General features: G+C 22.6%; 1 protein-coding gene across 3 annotated transcripts in view; it reads right to left on the bottom strand.

The window, feature by feature from the left end:
• Positions 1-1,970: 1,970 nt before the first annotated feature.
• Positions 1,971-17,694, bottom strand: part of LOC129609489 (putative epidermal cell surface receptor) — a 143,601-nt gene continuing 127,877 nt past the window's right edge. For 2 of the 3 annotated variants that reach the window (XM_055521412.1, XM_055521413.1), the window contains exons 7-9: positions 7,702-8,760; positions 7,327-7,554; positions 1,973-3,811 (exon numbers count right to left, since the gene is read on the bottom strand). In XM_055521412.1, coding sequence (XP_055377387.1) covers positions 3,804-3,811; positions 7,327-7,554; positions 7,702-8,760 — 1,295 coding nt within the window. In that variant the 3' untranslated portion in view covers positions 1,973-3,803. Of the gene's footprint in view, positions 3,812-7,326; positions 7,555-7,701; positions 8,761-17,694 lie in introns of all 3 variants that reach the window. The other variant, XM_055521414.1, reaches the window with a different exon arrangement.

Below are 17,694 nucleotides of genomic sequence, written 5' to 3' on the forward strand. Positions count from 1 at the left end.
AATTTAAATTTTTCAATCTTGTTTTACATTTGACATATCCCAGAATATTTGTAAAATTTAGTAACATATAGGAATTTAATTATATAAAAATGATATTTGATCAGAAAACTTATCTAATAAAAAATTTCAATATACAAAAATATTAATTATAATTTGCAATTAAACCAGATTATTATAAAAAAAAATTAATATTTTTCTTCATTAATGACTTCATTATTATATTTTAAGCAAAAATATTTTGTTTTAATTTAAAGATTATTATACAGTTTACATTTAATTTTCTTCTATATAATTAATTATAAAATAATAAATTTATTATAAAGAGAATAAAAATACAATATTATTTATAATTATTTTTAAATATGAAATTCTACAATGTTTATACATTATAAATTTATTAATAATTATTATTTTGATAAATTTTAATTCTTCTCTTTCTTTTTTTATTTTTAATTAAATATTCTAATTTACAATCTAATAAAAGAGGTTACATACAGACTGTTGTATGTATTAAAATTGTTTTTATATAACATTTTAAATTCATATAACAATTAAAAATGATTTACAATTCTTCTTAGATTTTGTTATGGTATAAGAAAACAATATGTATAAAAGTAATTAATTTTAACCGTTCTTTTTAATTTTTGTTGTAGATCTGTAGTGGTTTCTGAGAAAAGAATTAAAAGAGAAAAACTATGAAACTAAATAATTGTAAAAACATAACCAAAGCGGTGAACGGTAACAGCGGAAAATTTCTATTGTTTACCCAGAACAACAGCGGAACTGCAAAACCAAATGTATAGTATTTTGCATAAATGTTAAACTCACATTGAAACAGATGATGTCAAAAAGAAAAACTGCATTCGATAAAATAGATATTTAGACTATTTTACTGCCGGCAGTTCAACTCGCGTCGGTAACTTCGCCTGATTTTGGGCATTCCTATTTAAATATATGTATTCTATATGAAATCTGATAGTTCGCCGAGGAAAATGTCCATTTCTAAATAATAGTGTCATGACGCAATATTATTTTGAATAAAGTATTAAGAGTAAAAGTTACAAAACGAAATTATAATAGGGAATTAAATTTTAATAAATAAATGGGGTTTTCATGTATTTGTTATAAAAATTAAATGGTATATAATCAAATTCAGAGTGATTAGAAGTAAAATATACAATTATATAAATTAATTGAATGTATAAGTTCTACAAATCTCTTAAATGCCGAAATTAAACCGTATTCATATCCACCTCCGAATATTTAAATTTGGAAAGAATTTTTTTTCATACTCCCAATTTTTTTCAAATTTTTTTCACTTTCATTTTTAATTTTATGAATTTTTATTGTGTATGACACCCATTACAATATTAATACAACATACAATCTTTTCATAATAATATTCTAAAATATTTAACAATATTTATATTCTATTTAAAATATAAATTTATAATAATCATATATATAGTACAAAATACAATCATACATACATAACTATATATATATTGAGAGTAATTATATGTATGCACTATTACTTAATTATTATTTATTTATAAAGAAATTTCAATCCGATATTATGCAAATAAAAGTGTTATACAATTTAATTTATTTATAATATTTTTTATAAGAAATAAATTGAGAATTTGAAGAAAGAATTTAGGTATTTTGTTGTAGTAGAGTTTGAAGAGTTAGAGATTCTGTAATGAAAAAATCTACTGATTTATTTTCATTATTTTTCGTTTTTTTTTTTCATTATTATTATTAATTTATAATATAAAATTATTTATAATGATATATTTTAGACTTAATTTTCATTATTTACACAAAATTATTTTTAATAACTAATTTTCAGTAAAATAATAATATTATATAATTACAATTAAAAAATAAACAAAAAAATATTGAGTTTTCTTTTGTTTTTAATTTTTTTGTTTTATTTATTTTTACTTACTTTATTTATTTAAAAAGAAAAATTCTTCAAAATTTGGTCATTTTGGCTATTAAACTTATAATATATATATATGTATATATATAGAGAATTTTCTTTAAAATTGATTGGTTCATTTTACATAAAGAAAACATCATTTATTATTATAGAGATGGCAACTTAAAATTGTTAAAAAGTCAAAAAAGATTATAATTTTTCTTTTATTTTAATTCTATTCATGTATATAATATTTTTTCTAATATTATATGAAATATATACATACATAAATACATAATAATTATGTATTTTCTTTATGACCTCCTAATTTTAGTTTTCTCTATGTATTTTAATTGTATAATGTAGGAAAATCGTATTTTAATATATTAATTATTATTTTTTTTTATTATTTTGTGACAATTTAATTATTACCATTTTGATTTTTTTTTAAATGAATTATACACGCATTCAAAATACAATTTATCGAATTCTTTTTGAACCACATTGAATGAATAACTTATATTTTATCGGCTTTTGATGTGACTATCTCTAAAACTAAATGAGATAGCGGAAAAAGGATTACAATATTATAAAATAGAATATTCGAAAATCTGTAAAAGTGTTGTTAAGTCAAAAATTATGAAAGTGGCGTATTGATCAAAATAGCAGTTAAGCGATGAATTAACAACATAAAAAAGGGGAAAATTTGCTTAAAAACTAAATCTCATTTATCAAGTTTTTGACTTTGCAGTATTTAAGAGAGAGAATTTTATTTCTTTTCTTAAGAGGTATGAAAAGTACATTTTTCATTTATATTTACCTCTTCATAAAAGGAGACTTGTTAAATTACTGTATGAAATTTAGGAATTGTGACAAATTATAATAATTATTCTACAAAAATTCACTGTTAGTTTAAGAAGGAACTTTGTAGTGTATAAATCAAAAAAGTACAAGTAGTAACATGTAAAGAGAAAGTACACATGTAATTGAATATATTTTAAATATAGAGGTTTATTCAAATTTCTAGTATATAATTTGCGATTCTATTTCCTTATATCGGAAACCTCTTACTATTTAATTCACTTCGAATTCGTTTGCAAGCTCAAATAAAAAAAGATTTGAGAGAAGGGCGTTTTTCACGTAGAATACTCTAAATATTCAGAGTTATACAGTAGAGCTAATTCTTAAGAGAATTCCAAATTAAATATTTAATTAACTTTTTTTTAAATTAATTAATTAAAATTTAGTTATATTCAAATTTATAATGAATTGCTATTTGATTTTCAAATGAATTTTTAAATTAAAATATTAAATTAAAATATTAAATAAATTTTTTTTCTGGTTAAATCCGATAAATTGTGTATAATAATTTTTATTATCAATATTCTTTTTTTTTTCATTTTAAATTTATTAATTTTCAATTTGCCTTAAGTACTTTTCATTTTATTTTTCACCTATATTTTATATGTATATATATATATTTTATGTATATAAGTTCATTTTGATATCATAATTTTTATTTCTATTTTGGCTGGAAGCAATTTATTGTATTTACATTTTACAGTATAATATTTTGTGATTTTATTATTATTACTATTTTTTTTCAATTATTAATTTACTCCATTTTTTTTTTTATTTTTTTTTTAAATACAATTTTTTCCATTTCTTTAAATTATTTTCCAAATGCAAAAAAAAAAGAGTTATTCTTCATAAGCTTTCAAAACACATTCTTTCCTCCATTACATAATATTTAATATTTATACAGAGTTGCAACAATTATTATACTTTTATAATTGTATAAATTTTTTGCTTTTTTTTTTATTACATAAATGTTGTTTAATGTTATTTATATTGTAATTTTATTTTATTATTGAGTCCGTCATAGATCTGAAAGTATAAGAGAAAATAAATAAAAATATTATAATAGGCATGTAAGTAAGTTCATTGTAAAGTAATTATATTGAGTATAAGTATTTAATATAGGCATTGTTGAGTGTATGTGTATATAGTATGTTATAAGTATATTTTAATATTTTTTTTTATTATGTATTAATAATTTAGTTATTGGTAATGAATTCAAATAAAATTCCTCTTAATTTATTTTATTTTTTTTTTTAAACAGCAGAGTTATTTTTAAAATTGTTATACAAAATAAAAACAAAAAAAAAAGAAAATATGAAAATGATATTTAATTAAAATATAAAAAATTCAATATTTTTTTTATTTATTGTAATAAAAAAATAAATTATATAAAACAAAAGAATGCAATTATAATATTAAAAAACCTATTGTACAAATAAAATTGTTTTTACAGAATTTTTAAACGAATTATAGATTTTGTTGCCAAAAAATGTAGGGTATATTACCTAAGTATTGAGTAAGTATTATTAAAATACTTTTAAAAGTTCTCATTTAAATTAGAAACTAAAAAAAAAAACTACTTTAATAAGCTGGTAGAAGTAAACTTTAAAATTTTTATGAAAATTGTACAAATAAAGAAAAGTATAAATTTGCATACTTATTGGGGCAGTAATTTATAGTATTAAAGAATAAAGAAGAATGCATAAGTCTCCGGCAATTTTGTCAAATTTCTACAGACAGAATTAGTGAAATTTTCACTTTCAAATGAAATTTTAATATTAAAATAAATTTTTTTGCAAAAAATTTCAAGTTTCCAATTAAAATTGCAATTGTGTTAACATTGTCGTTCAAGAAACTTTAAAAGTTTTTGTTGCAAATTAAAATCTGCATTCATCTTTTACTATTATTTTTTTTTAAGTTAACTAAATTTTTGGAATCAAAGTGTTATTTAAAATACGAGTATTACTTGATCCAATTTTTCTATAAACAATTTTCTCATTTTATGTCCTTAAAGTGGTTCAAACTGATCATAAATGCGAATACGCAGAGACTTTAAATATCCAATATTGAAATATTATTGTAAATTTGTGAAATGTCCGTTTAGACATAAAATTCTACTTTCATTTCGAAATAATCCTATTTTAAAAAATAGTCTTTCACATATTTTGAGAGTGTATAATTAGGACTTGGAAAATATTTTTACTAAATTATTTTATAATTAAAGAATGGACCAATAATTAAATCTGTCCAGTACACATATAAATATACCAACTTTAAATTGACTTCACAGTATACAATAAATTTATTTTATACGAAATTAAGTATTTCGTATAACTACTTGCTGTTGAAAATACAGAAATTGTTATATAAGCGAACTTAAAATTCAGCAAAATAAAAGTGCGGCCTACTTATGTTTTTTATTACGCGATTTCATTTTATTATTTTGTTTTTTTGGTCCATGTGTTAAAATATTTGTGATGAAAGTTGGCACCTCGTTAAATTTAATATTAATAATTTTATTCTTAATTTTTAATTTAAAATTGTTTACAATCATACACATTGTGTATGAAAAATATTATTAAAATAATAATGTAAAAATATAAAATAAAAATTAAATTAAAAACAATATTGATTAAAATTTAAATAAATTGTGTATAAATTATAAAATATAAATAAATAATAAAACGAAAATCGATAAATAATATTAAATGAAATATTTTATTATTGATGTAAAATTAATAAGAAATTAAAATTTAATTGGAAAAAAATGTTCTCAAAAAAAAAAATTAATTAATTATGAGATGTTTATATTGCAAAAAAAAAAAACACATGTATTTTTTAAAGCAATTAATTAATTTCAATTATCTATTACAGTAATAATAAATTCGATCCAATATTTATTGTTAATTTAAAATTTATTGAGCAATTCTTCAAAATAGAATCAAAACTACTTCTGAAAATGCAGTAAACGAAAAAATATTTGAACTAAATATGAGAGAAATTGGTTGCCAATTAGATGAGGAAGTTGTGTGAAATACGAAAATTAATGAAAATTCATTTGATTGAATTTGATTAATAATGAAAGATAAAGCCAATATTGTTTATTTTTAAAATTGAAATACGAATAATTGCTAACGAATAACATAATTATAAAAAAGTCATCAAGATATTAAGAGAATAGGGGTGTAATTTAGAATAAAATAGTAATAATATTAAGTATAAGGGAGAAAATGCTCATTTAAGTAAAAATTTTTATGTTCAATGAGAGGGAAATTATCTCATATCGTCGGTTAAAAAGCAGAAAGCACTAAGTGCATTTTTTGAGAATTGGCATTTCATAGATGATTTAAATCAGAATAATATAATCTTTCTTGTGGTAAAAAATCATGCAAATCCAGAATGTAGTTTATAAATCCAGAAATTAAAGAGACCAATATCATTGCACTAATTGATTAGTTTTACATTTTACGATTTTTCTAAATTGACTTTACTCAAAACACAGTTTCCTGACTTAATGCTATCTGCTTTTAAACCGACAATATATTATATATACATATGTAAAATACAATCTTATATTTTATGAAGCAATAATTATGAATTGCTAAAATGGTTTCTACGATGGTTGAACAAAATATAATAAAATAAAAAAATTTAAAAACACCTAAGTTTGTTCTCATTAATTGAAAACACAAATTAAGAAACGAGCATTTTTTAAAAATAAAATAAAAAAAATTCCTGAATTAAATGATAATTGATGATTAAATTCGATTAATAGCAGTAATCGATGTTTTAAATTCAATATGATTAATTGTTATTAACTTTTAAATTTCTGTAAATGTGAAATATGGTGAAATGAACTTGAGTTATAAGAAAAATATTTTAATTTTGCAATTAGATTGTATTGATTTTGAATAAAATTAAATTTTATTGTTAAATGAATTTTTAGTGCATCAATATTATTTTCTTTTATAACAATTAATTTTTTCCCGTAATGTCCTTACGCTTATTGATTGCAATTATTATTATTTTAGTTAAATCATAAAATGATTTAAGCTGACATACTGTAACTCTTCATAAGAACAGCAAAAACAAAAAAAAAACAAATGAAGAAAATTATGTAAAGCAAAATTTTGCAATAGTGATATTGCATTTCTGTTATAGTGGTAGTGCTTTGAACGCAATTGTACACAAAAACAAACAATTCTCAATACTCACCAATTTCTCAAAATCAAAATTTCTGATTAAATCACATTATTCAAGTGTATATGTACCAACATACAATTTCTACCCAAATATTGAATATCACTCAAAAATTTCTTATTTATTAATATTATAAAATGTGACTGTTTATATTATTTGAAAAATTCTTTTAAAATAGTTTCTTAATCATACAAGAATAACACTAAAAATTCATATCGTTGCTAGCTTTTAAAATTCTTTTTCGTTTATTAAAAAAAAATTATTTTATTTTTTTTTTTCTTGTTCAAATTTTAGTTAATCATTTTAATAATATGCTTCATCACCGAAACTGTTATACTTACTCATCGTTTCTTGTTGAATTTCAACTTTATAACTAGGATTATCATAAGCAGCTTCACTTTTTCTTGGCGGTGTTATTGATGCTGTATGATGTGTTCTTCGTCTTGTCAAAATCATTAATAATATTAAAGTTGACATAACAGCTAATGCTGCAACTACAGCTACAACTACTAATGGACCATAATAATCACCAACAGGTTGTTGACTATCACCAGCCGTTAATAATTTACCTAAAAAAAACAGTTAAGTAAATATAATAAAAATTAAATTTGAAATAAGGAAAATTCAAGGCATGTATCAAAGCTCAGATCTGATGTCAACCTAATTTAATTAACAATATAATTTTCAAGAAAATTTAGAAATTTATTAAAACTTACCAGTTTTAGCAGGTGCTGGCGCTGTACCACCAGGTTTTGTTACAAAATTGACTACATTACTCTTTTTAATTTTACCATTGGTTAAATACGTTTCTAACCACAATCTATATCTGATACCTGGTTTTAAATCAGTTATTAATGTACCAGTTGATGATTCACGTTTAGCAACTTTAAATACACTTGAATCTTCTTTACCACCATCACTTTGGTATATAGCACGATATATATTTATATATTTATCTTCAGGATATGGTACACCACTCCATGATACTTCAATACTAGTACTTTTAACTTTAGTAACATTTACCATAACATCAAAACCATATATATCAATTTTAGGTGATGTTCTACCAGTTACCATATTACCAGCTAATAATTCAGCTCCATGCCCAGCAAATGGTATATAATATAAACCGAATTCATAAACGGTATCTGGACGTAAATTTTCAATTGTATAACTTGTTAATGTTCTATGAATTAATGGTGTTGCATCATAAAGCATTTGATCAATTTCTTTATATCTTAATTGTATACCATCAACATATTCTAAATATTTATCAGATAATTTATTCCAATTTAAACTTAACCATGTTGAATTCGATTCACTAACATTTAAACCGGGATCATCAACTTTACTAAATATATCTTCAAAATCTGGTCTATAATTTGTTGGGGTTGATGGTGGTGTTATTGTACGTTCTGGTGGTGTTTCAACTGTATAAATACCACTTGTCGGTTGTGAACTTAAATCACGTAATAATAATGTTATTTGAATTTTATATAATGAATTTGGTTCTAAATTTGGTAATTCAAATTCTAATTGTGATGTTGCAATAAGATCTTCTGGTGGTGCAAATATTTGATGTTCCCATGTACTTGTATCATTATTTGGTCCATTTGTATAACGTAATTCAACACGACCATGTAAATTAACATAAACTGGTGGAACTCTAAATACTATACGTACTGTGTTCGGATTAATTGCTTCAAGATTTAAAAGCTCTAAATTAGGCGAAATATTATTCAAATTAACATTATTGTTGGGATTGAAATTAATTCCTGGAGAGAAGAAAATTAAAAAAAATAAAATTAAATAAAATTACTAAATATGAAATTATTATTTTCTAATGATAATTAATAATTAATAATATTTTAATTACTTAATACAAAAACAAACTATTTTGTTATTTTTGTTACGATTTAAGTATATAAAGAGCTCAAATGTTAATACTAAAAAGACATTAATACATTTATGCACCTTCAAGGTTTTTCTTAACTTTTTTTAGCAATATACTCGTAATTTACAAAATACCTAATTATTACAGCTTCATTATAAATTATATTTTTACAAAACAAACTTTTAATGACTGTTCGGTCATGTAATACAATTTGCCTCTGCTACAATGAGTGCTAAGAATCGTAGTTTGATTATTTAATTTGATCTTTTGTCTTTAATCGAGTTTAGCTTAATGCCTCTGGTTCGAAAAACATAAGCAGGAGAAAAGAATTTTCCTGTTGCGTGCTAAAGGTTCGTGGCTTAGATAAATTATCATATTTTAAACATGCAGTTATGGTTATTGAATGCAGTGAATAAGAACTGCACAACGGAAATATTTTTGTACTTTGCAATAAATTTTAGAGTCGGCGAAATATAAAAACATATTAAGTGACATTCTTAAAATTGGTAGAAAAATGTTATTTTAAAATTTTTTTAAATTTTACTGCTAACATTGCCGAGTGAACGAAAATTCATATAGACCTAATATAACTCAACTTTTTCGAAAATGTAAAAACATCGATTTTTACAAATCCTTCACTCAATATCTTCTTATATAAAACGGAGCAAAAAAATAATGCAAAGAAAAGTTTGCGCTCGCCTATGTCGTGACTCGAAAAATTCCAAAGCAATGATTGCTTCTTGATAGCAAAAAGACAAGATTTCATTTTATAATCACTGAAATCCTACATGATTTTTTTATTTTTTGAAATTACGAAGCTCAAATAAAGGTCAAATGTTAAACTAGAACTTTGTTTTTTTTTCAGTGAGCTTTACAGGATCACTATTGCTGCTACAATTTTTTTGAGAAATTTTTAAGGAAACTAGCAGTATACTTAAAAATTAAAACAGAAATTCTAAAGGAAAAATTTCTGAGACTGTTTTTCGTAATATAGTCAGCACTTTATAAAAATTTTACTAAAATTTTTATTAAAATTTAAGTTGCTTGTATATTCGAAATGAAAAATAATTAATTTATTTTAAAATTTTTCACATATGGTTTTCCTCATGCCATACTTAAAATAATTCTAAAAATTTTTTAAATATTTCACTTTTTTGAAATTGAACGAAATTTAAGAATTGTAATCGAAATTTTCGAAAAGAAAGGTAGTCAATAAAAACATTAAACTATGCAAAACAAAAATGAGAACTAAATCCTGAATTTTTTTTCAAATATTTTCAAATTCATTAAATATAAAAGCATATAAAAAAATAAAAGCAAATCGAAATAAAAACTAATCGATTTTATTGCCAACACCAATAAAAAAAAGCAAAAAAATGAAATTGATTTCAAAAGTTTAAAATATCCTTTTTTATAAAAAAAAAACTTTAACAATAAAAACAACCCAAAACAAACACCAAAATAAATAATAAAAAAAATAATAAAAAAAACAACAAAATGAAAAGCGTTTTTCAAAAACTACATTTCTACTCTATTTAAATTTAATTTTTCTAATAAAAATCAATCGCAACTGTGTACACATGTATGTATATATTGTACATATGTTTCCTATTGCATTTGATAAACGATTATTGTTGTTGTTCAGTACCACATTACTATATTGGTCCCAAAACCAAAATTTTTATATTTCAACTAAACACTAAAGTAGAAGCTAAACAATACAGCACAATCAAATTCTACATATGTATATATGTTTATGAATTAATATTGAATTGCAATTACAACAGCAAAAGCTAAAAGAAAAAAATACATTAGAAGCAAAAAAAAAAAAAACACTAAATAGCACCCGATCCGATGGTAGATTAGAAACCAAAAACAAAAAGAATTTTGTTACTCTGTAGAAATTATCAGAATGATTCTTTAAACCTGTTTGCAATGTTGGTAATGGTGGTAATCTTTGATTAATTAAACCACGATTACCGCCATGTTCAATAATATTATTTGATTGACCTCCAGCATTTCCTAAAATTCCTGATCCTGTTCCATCATTAATATTAACATTACCACCTGATTGTTCACCAGCATTACCAATTCCTATTCCTCTTACACTAGTTGGTAATCCATCATTTAAATGATGTATTGTAAAACTATTAAATGGTAATCCATGATTACTGCCATCAGATGCAGTTATTGGTATATGAATAATTTGTGTTGTTGGATCATTATTATTATTATTCACATTTGATGAACCTAATTGCACACGATTACTATTTTGATAATGATTACCGATATTTGGTAATTGCTGTTGATTTTGATTATGCAAATGTGATTGGTGTTGAATTTGATTTGGTTCATTTAATTGTAAATGTTGTAAAATATGTTCAATACGAATATTTGGTGGTGATAAATTGGTATTTTCATGTTGTAATCGATGTTGTTGTTGTTGCTGCTGTTGTTGCTGTTGCTGTTGATGACGATGAATGTGTTGTTGTAAATGTGGTAATGATGCTGCCAATGAAGGTGGTAAAGATGGTGGAAAATTATGATTATTAGCATTGTTATTGATTGGACCAATAATATTAATATTGCTGGGATGATTATTATTATTGCCACCATTTTGTCCAAGAACATTATATAATTCAGTTTGGCTTGGTTTTCCAGATGTTATAATAATACCATTCGGTTCATGACCAATATTTCCATTATCATTTCCATTAATATCTGTATTATAAGGAGATTGTGGATGATGATGATGTTGCTGTTGTTTTTGATGATAATGATTAAAGTCAACATTATTATATTGATTTTTTATTGATTGAGATGAATCAAAGAAATTTAAACCAGGATGATGATTATTATTTAAATCATATTGTATTGATGTTGTTGGTCTTATACCAATTATATCACCGGAATTTTCATGTTCAGGATATTGTTGATGTTTTTGTTCATTTTTCTGTTGATGATGATGATGTGGATGTTGTTGTTGTTGTTGCTGATGTTGATGTTGATGCGATTGTTCCATATGATTATTCTGTTCTATTTGTTCTTCTTCATGTTCATGGTGTTGTTGTGGAGTTTGCGGTAATGGTAATAATGATGGACTAATAATTGGTAAAAATGGTCTGTCATATTTAACATCATTTGTAATTATTGGTTGTGAGGATGATGACGATAATGTTGGTGTTGGTGATTGTGCATTCACTATAGCCGGATCTTTATTAAATTTATTTTTAGTTGATTTTTCTGATGGAACTTTTGGTGGTTTACCATCGATTGTCGGATAGAATGGACCAACAGAATTGCTATCTTTACCGTTATCGTCCAATTCACTTGACGATTGAGATTTTATTTTGTCTTTATGTCCTTTATGTCCTGTTTTGCATACAGACAAAATAGTTTAACATAGGAATTTTGTGTTTTCATTTTTTTTATCTTTTAAATTTTTATATTATTGGTTTAGTATATTTGGTATTTTTATAAAGGAGAGGGAGGATTAATGGTCTGATTTAATTTAAGATTTAATTTTATCCATTTATTAAATGAGATTTGTTAAAGTATTTATTAAAGATGTACAATATTTGTCAATTTATTTTATAAATTTGTACTTTTGGCGCAGCAATTCAAATGGTAGATTTTTTTCAGGAATTTGTTTACCAGTATGCATTAAGCAAGGAAAATATGACAATATTATATGCATATAGATGGCAAATTATATTCTCGAACATTGTTAATTGAAAAAAAAATAAATACATTTTCGCTTATGTGCCCCCTGCTTTATGCAATTTTTTTTATTTTTTTATTAAGTTTCAATGAATCGTGACTGTGTTAAATAATGTTTATTTTATAAGATCCTTTTTAATATATTCACATTTTTATTAGATTTAACAATCTATTATAATATATTGTGACGTCAATTATAGGTAAAGACGACCTAAAAAATTTTACCAACTTTCAAAAGCGATTGATTGCAAAATGTGTTTCAATTATACACTAATTTTTAAAATCGTATAATATCGCAATAAGGTTATAAATATATATTTTAAGACAAAAATAACAGCAACAAAATAAAAAGTGAATTAGTAGTTCATTAGTGATGGCATTGTTAAACAAATTAAAAGTTAAAAACTAATAAAAAAATAAAAAATTGTGCAAATAACAAAACAAAAAATTTTGGGTAAATTAAAAATAAAAATTTGTAACATCCTACAATATTTTTTTTTTTTAAATTCCAAAGAACCTCTAGTATAGTGTAAAATACAATTAAAGTTAAATTTGTTACTCCTCACAATTTTGATTCTACATACTGGCGGTACCACAATAGCTAACAACAGACATAAAGCCTTGAACAATGCTACAAGAAGAGTAACTATTTTTCATCAAACCGTAATGAATCGTAATTCAAAACTAAACTTTTTGTAAATCCTTCACAGATTTTTACGGATAGTAATATTTTCTTATAGGTACAATTTAAAAAAACTTAATGAAATAAGATCCTTAATATTCTAAATTTAAAAATTAATGATCTTCTGTTTCTATAAAATGTCTCTAATGAGACATTTAATTTACGCTCTATAAAATTAATACTCGTATAAAAGACAAATAACTATGCAAAAAATTTGGCCTGAAATTTTTTTAAGTGATTAAATTATAAAAAAAATTATTTTTAGAATTCATGAAATTTACAACTACACGAAATTATCCTAAATTTTAGAGACTAATCTTGACATCTTCATTATTAAAAACTGTTATATTATTTCGTAAAATTTTTTGTACCTTATTCATATACAATTACGTATACCACCTTTTGAATACAATTATATAATTTTAGTTTAAGTGCGAATTCTATTCATCAAAATCAAAGTTAATTATAATTCTATAAATTTAATAAAATTATATACTGATTGGTTAATAATGTAAATTATATTTTAATTATTTCTATAGGTTATTAACTACTTAGTATGGCATAGAACATCTGAATAAAATATTTTCAATACAATTTATTTTTCTGTCTATTGAAAATATAATTTCACAAATTTTTTCATTACAATTATATTTGAATTTCAAAGTTTATTTTAAGATTCCAATAAAATACTTTTTTATTTAATAATATTGTTGAAATAAAATTCTTAAAAATTATTGAGTAAAAAAACTAGAAATAATTGAAAATTTTTATATAGTTTTTTTTTAAATCTATTATTTCATATAAGTGTCCTTATTTTATGTATTTTATAATTTGATTTTTACTCGTACTAGCTATTAGAAGAAAAAACAATTTTACAATTATTCTCGAGAATATACAAAATCCACTTTAAAATACTGTTAAGATCACTCAACAAACATTACATGAAATAATAATCTGTTATATTTGTAGTATAATTTATATAAAATATTGATTTATAATGTTCTTTTTATTTCATAAATTTTGTATGAACAACAGTAAAACCATATTTGTTGTGTCTAGCTTATTAATTAATAAACAGAGTAGAAATTTAAAAAAGAGTTGACGTTCGACAATTTATTAAGTGCAAAGAATTTTATAAAGTATATTAAAAATTAAGAGCCTGATCATTTATCTCGTTATTTTATTCGGAAAGTGTGAAGAAAGTGAGTAACTATCACATATTTGTATAATGTAGTTTTCGAGTGAAAATATTAATTCACAAAATTTATTCACTTTATATTTAAAAGTGAGACGTTCAGGCGATAATTTAAGCAAAAATTCAAAAATCCAATTGAAAAGATGATTATTATTGTTGTTTTTCCAATCTTATTGGAAAAATGAAATATCCATTAGAAAAACGGAGAATTCTGATTTGAAAATGAAAAAAAAGTCAGTTAAAAAACGCGAGATACACGATTAGGCTGTAAATCTCAACCAATTTCAATTAAGTTGGATTTAATTGAGGTTGTTAAGTTATGCTGAAAATATAAAACGAAAGAGAAATATTTTGATTCGTAGAACGTCTAAATGGTTATAAATATGTATTATAAGCTTCATAATTGTTTTCTAAATTTTTGAAAGCTTTTACAAAATAATGTAAAACATGAAATATTAATATTGAACGGAATTTAGCCTAAAATTTCAAGAATTTATTACTCAAATAAATTTCAACTGTATTCTGTTTTCAAAAATCTAAGCTCGTTTTATAAGATTTTTTTGAAACGGTATATTTATATGAAAATGGATTTTATTTATTCATAAAACTTTTAACTCTCTTGATTTACCCGTAAGCCACAGTACAATTTGAACGTTTAAATTAAAAAAAAAAAAAATATTTCCGAGTATTAAATTCTAAATAAATTGAAAAAACGTATATGTTACCAGCAAAGAAAATAATTCGAACATTGGTTTTTAGGTCTAAATCGAAATGTCAAAAACATAAGAATTCTGTCGAAAATTTTCTATCTGTATAATAGTGACCTACCGCTTGCCACAAGAATAATCATTTAAATAAATGTGTGTGCCATTATTCTCTTATATTGCAGGCTAATAATTACAGAAACCTCTGGATGATTGTCAATTTAGTCCAGTTATAATGTTAGTACAGGTTCTTTGAACAGGGAAATTAATATTACACTTATTTATACCTCAATTTCCTTTTAAAAATGACTTAACTGTCTAAATATATTTAAAATAACCAAATAGCTTTCAAATAACTATCATTTATAAGCAAAATATTAACGACAATAATAATCAATAACAACAACAATAATAAAAATAAAATATTATTTTATGCTTCTATGTATTTTTAAAAAATATAATAACAACATGTATGTATGCATATAAATTTAAAAATATTCAAAATATTTATAATATACATTTTATATATATAATTATCTATATATTATTATTTACGACTTTTAAAGAAAAAAAAAAAGGATCATGCAATGCCAATTTTAATGAAACTACTAATTCAATGTTACTTTTATTTTCAATTAATGTATATATGTATGTGTGATATTATATGAGTTTTGTTTTATATTGCAGTAGTGTACCTATACATACCTATATTTTATACTAAGTATACATATATAAAAATTATTATATTTTATGTCATAAATCTAAATGAATTGATTTTGATTACCTTATGCATACTTATATATGGATATGATATTGAATGCAGATAAGCATTTAAGTATATTAAAAGGATGAACCACTTAAAGTATAAAAGTGAAGTATGAGAACGTAAAAAAACAAAAATAAAGTAAGAAAAAAAGAAAAATACTAGACAAAAGACAGAGCAAGAGAAATAGAGAAAAATAAATAAAACACTTTATACTATTTTGTTATATTTTTAAATCTATATGAAAATGATAAATGATGAAATGAGAGAGTGAGTCTCACAATAACGTATATTTAAAGCAGTACCTCCTTAAAATTTATCAAATATTTTTTAAATGTAAGAATAATTTAATTTGATCTATGATATATGAATTTTTTTTTGTATATTTTTAAAAGAATCTATGTATGTATGTAGGAATGTATAAGATATAAAAAAAGAAAATCAATGATTTTTCATTAGAGAAATTTTTATCAATTTCGTTTTTCATATTTTCCATTTAAATATTATAATAATAAATTTTTTTAAATGAGAGTGTGTACAAATGTAATATGCAAGCATTTTATAAAATCGAAAATATTTTCAATGATTTTATTTATATAGGATTCTTCTGATGTGAATCTATATTGAATAGATTTAACGAAAAAAAGTTTTGTTGTCTGTAACTTTTCATATTTATTTTATTAAAACAATTATGCAATAAAAGGTTTGCGTTCCATTTAAAGATGTGTAACACTCTAAAATAATTTAAATTGAAAAGGAGCTGTTTGCAAATAGAAATTTTCTTTTGATATGAGAATAAATCAAATAATTTATATTCCAAATAAAATACACTGTACTGTTTAAATATTATGACAAAATCTAAAATTTTTAATTAGTCGTGTTTATAATGCTGTTGACATCAAGCTTTGTCTGGCATTAAATAATAGAAATTATTCTATTCTCATAAGATTTACTATAACATTTTTTTAAAAGGAAAATGACGACGGTCTAATAGAGTGAATTTACGTAAAGGAATGATCATTATCACTCCTCTATATGAGCGTAGTTATTATATTTAGAATGTTATATTCACTTAAATGGAACGTAAAGAATAAATGAAAATTAATATAATCTCGATTTTCAATCAAAATCTATGGAAAAAAAAAATTTTTATTACATATAGGCATTTAAATAAATTTATTTATGTGCGTTAAGTGTATATTACGCACATCGGCATGTATAATAGAATGGCCAAAATCTTAAAATGATAGTGAAAATTTTTTGATTTCACTTTTTTAATTCGAAGAAATGACATGTAACATTTAAAGAGAATTCTGTGGATCTCTCAAAATGAGTGCAAGAAATGAATGTACGTCTATGTGAATTCAATATTCCACCTATACTTCAAAAATTTCATCTTTTATATTGTACATGCCCAATTGTACAGCTTTTCCTATATTTTTGGAAAACATACATAGCTTTCAAAGCAAAAATATTAATTATATAAAATTACTCTAATATTTAAAATCAACTAAATTACCAAAAAACTCAAAAAAGAATTATGAATTACCCTGTCCCTTTTTGCATAAAAATTAAATCTTCACATATTGAATATTTTCATAAAATTCTTATAGCAAATCGTCATTATCATTAAAAATCTTAATTATGTAAAATATTGCAATTTGAATATCCAAAAATTGGTAATGAAATTAGGATTTACAGACTTCATAGTTTTTCTACAATATTTTATCATATAACCTCTTCACTTAGCT

The sequence above is a fragment of the Condylostylus longicornis genome, unplaced genomic scaffold, assembly GCF_029603195.1.
Source record: "Condylostylus longicornis isolate FDR11 unplaced genomic scaffold, ASM2960319v2 ptg000040l, whole genome shotgun sequence".
Lineage (NCBI taxonomy): Eukaryota > Metazoa > Arthropoda > Insecta > Diptera > Dolichopodidae > Condylostylus > Condylostylus longicornis.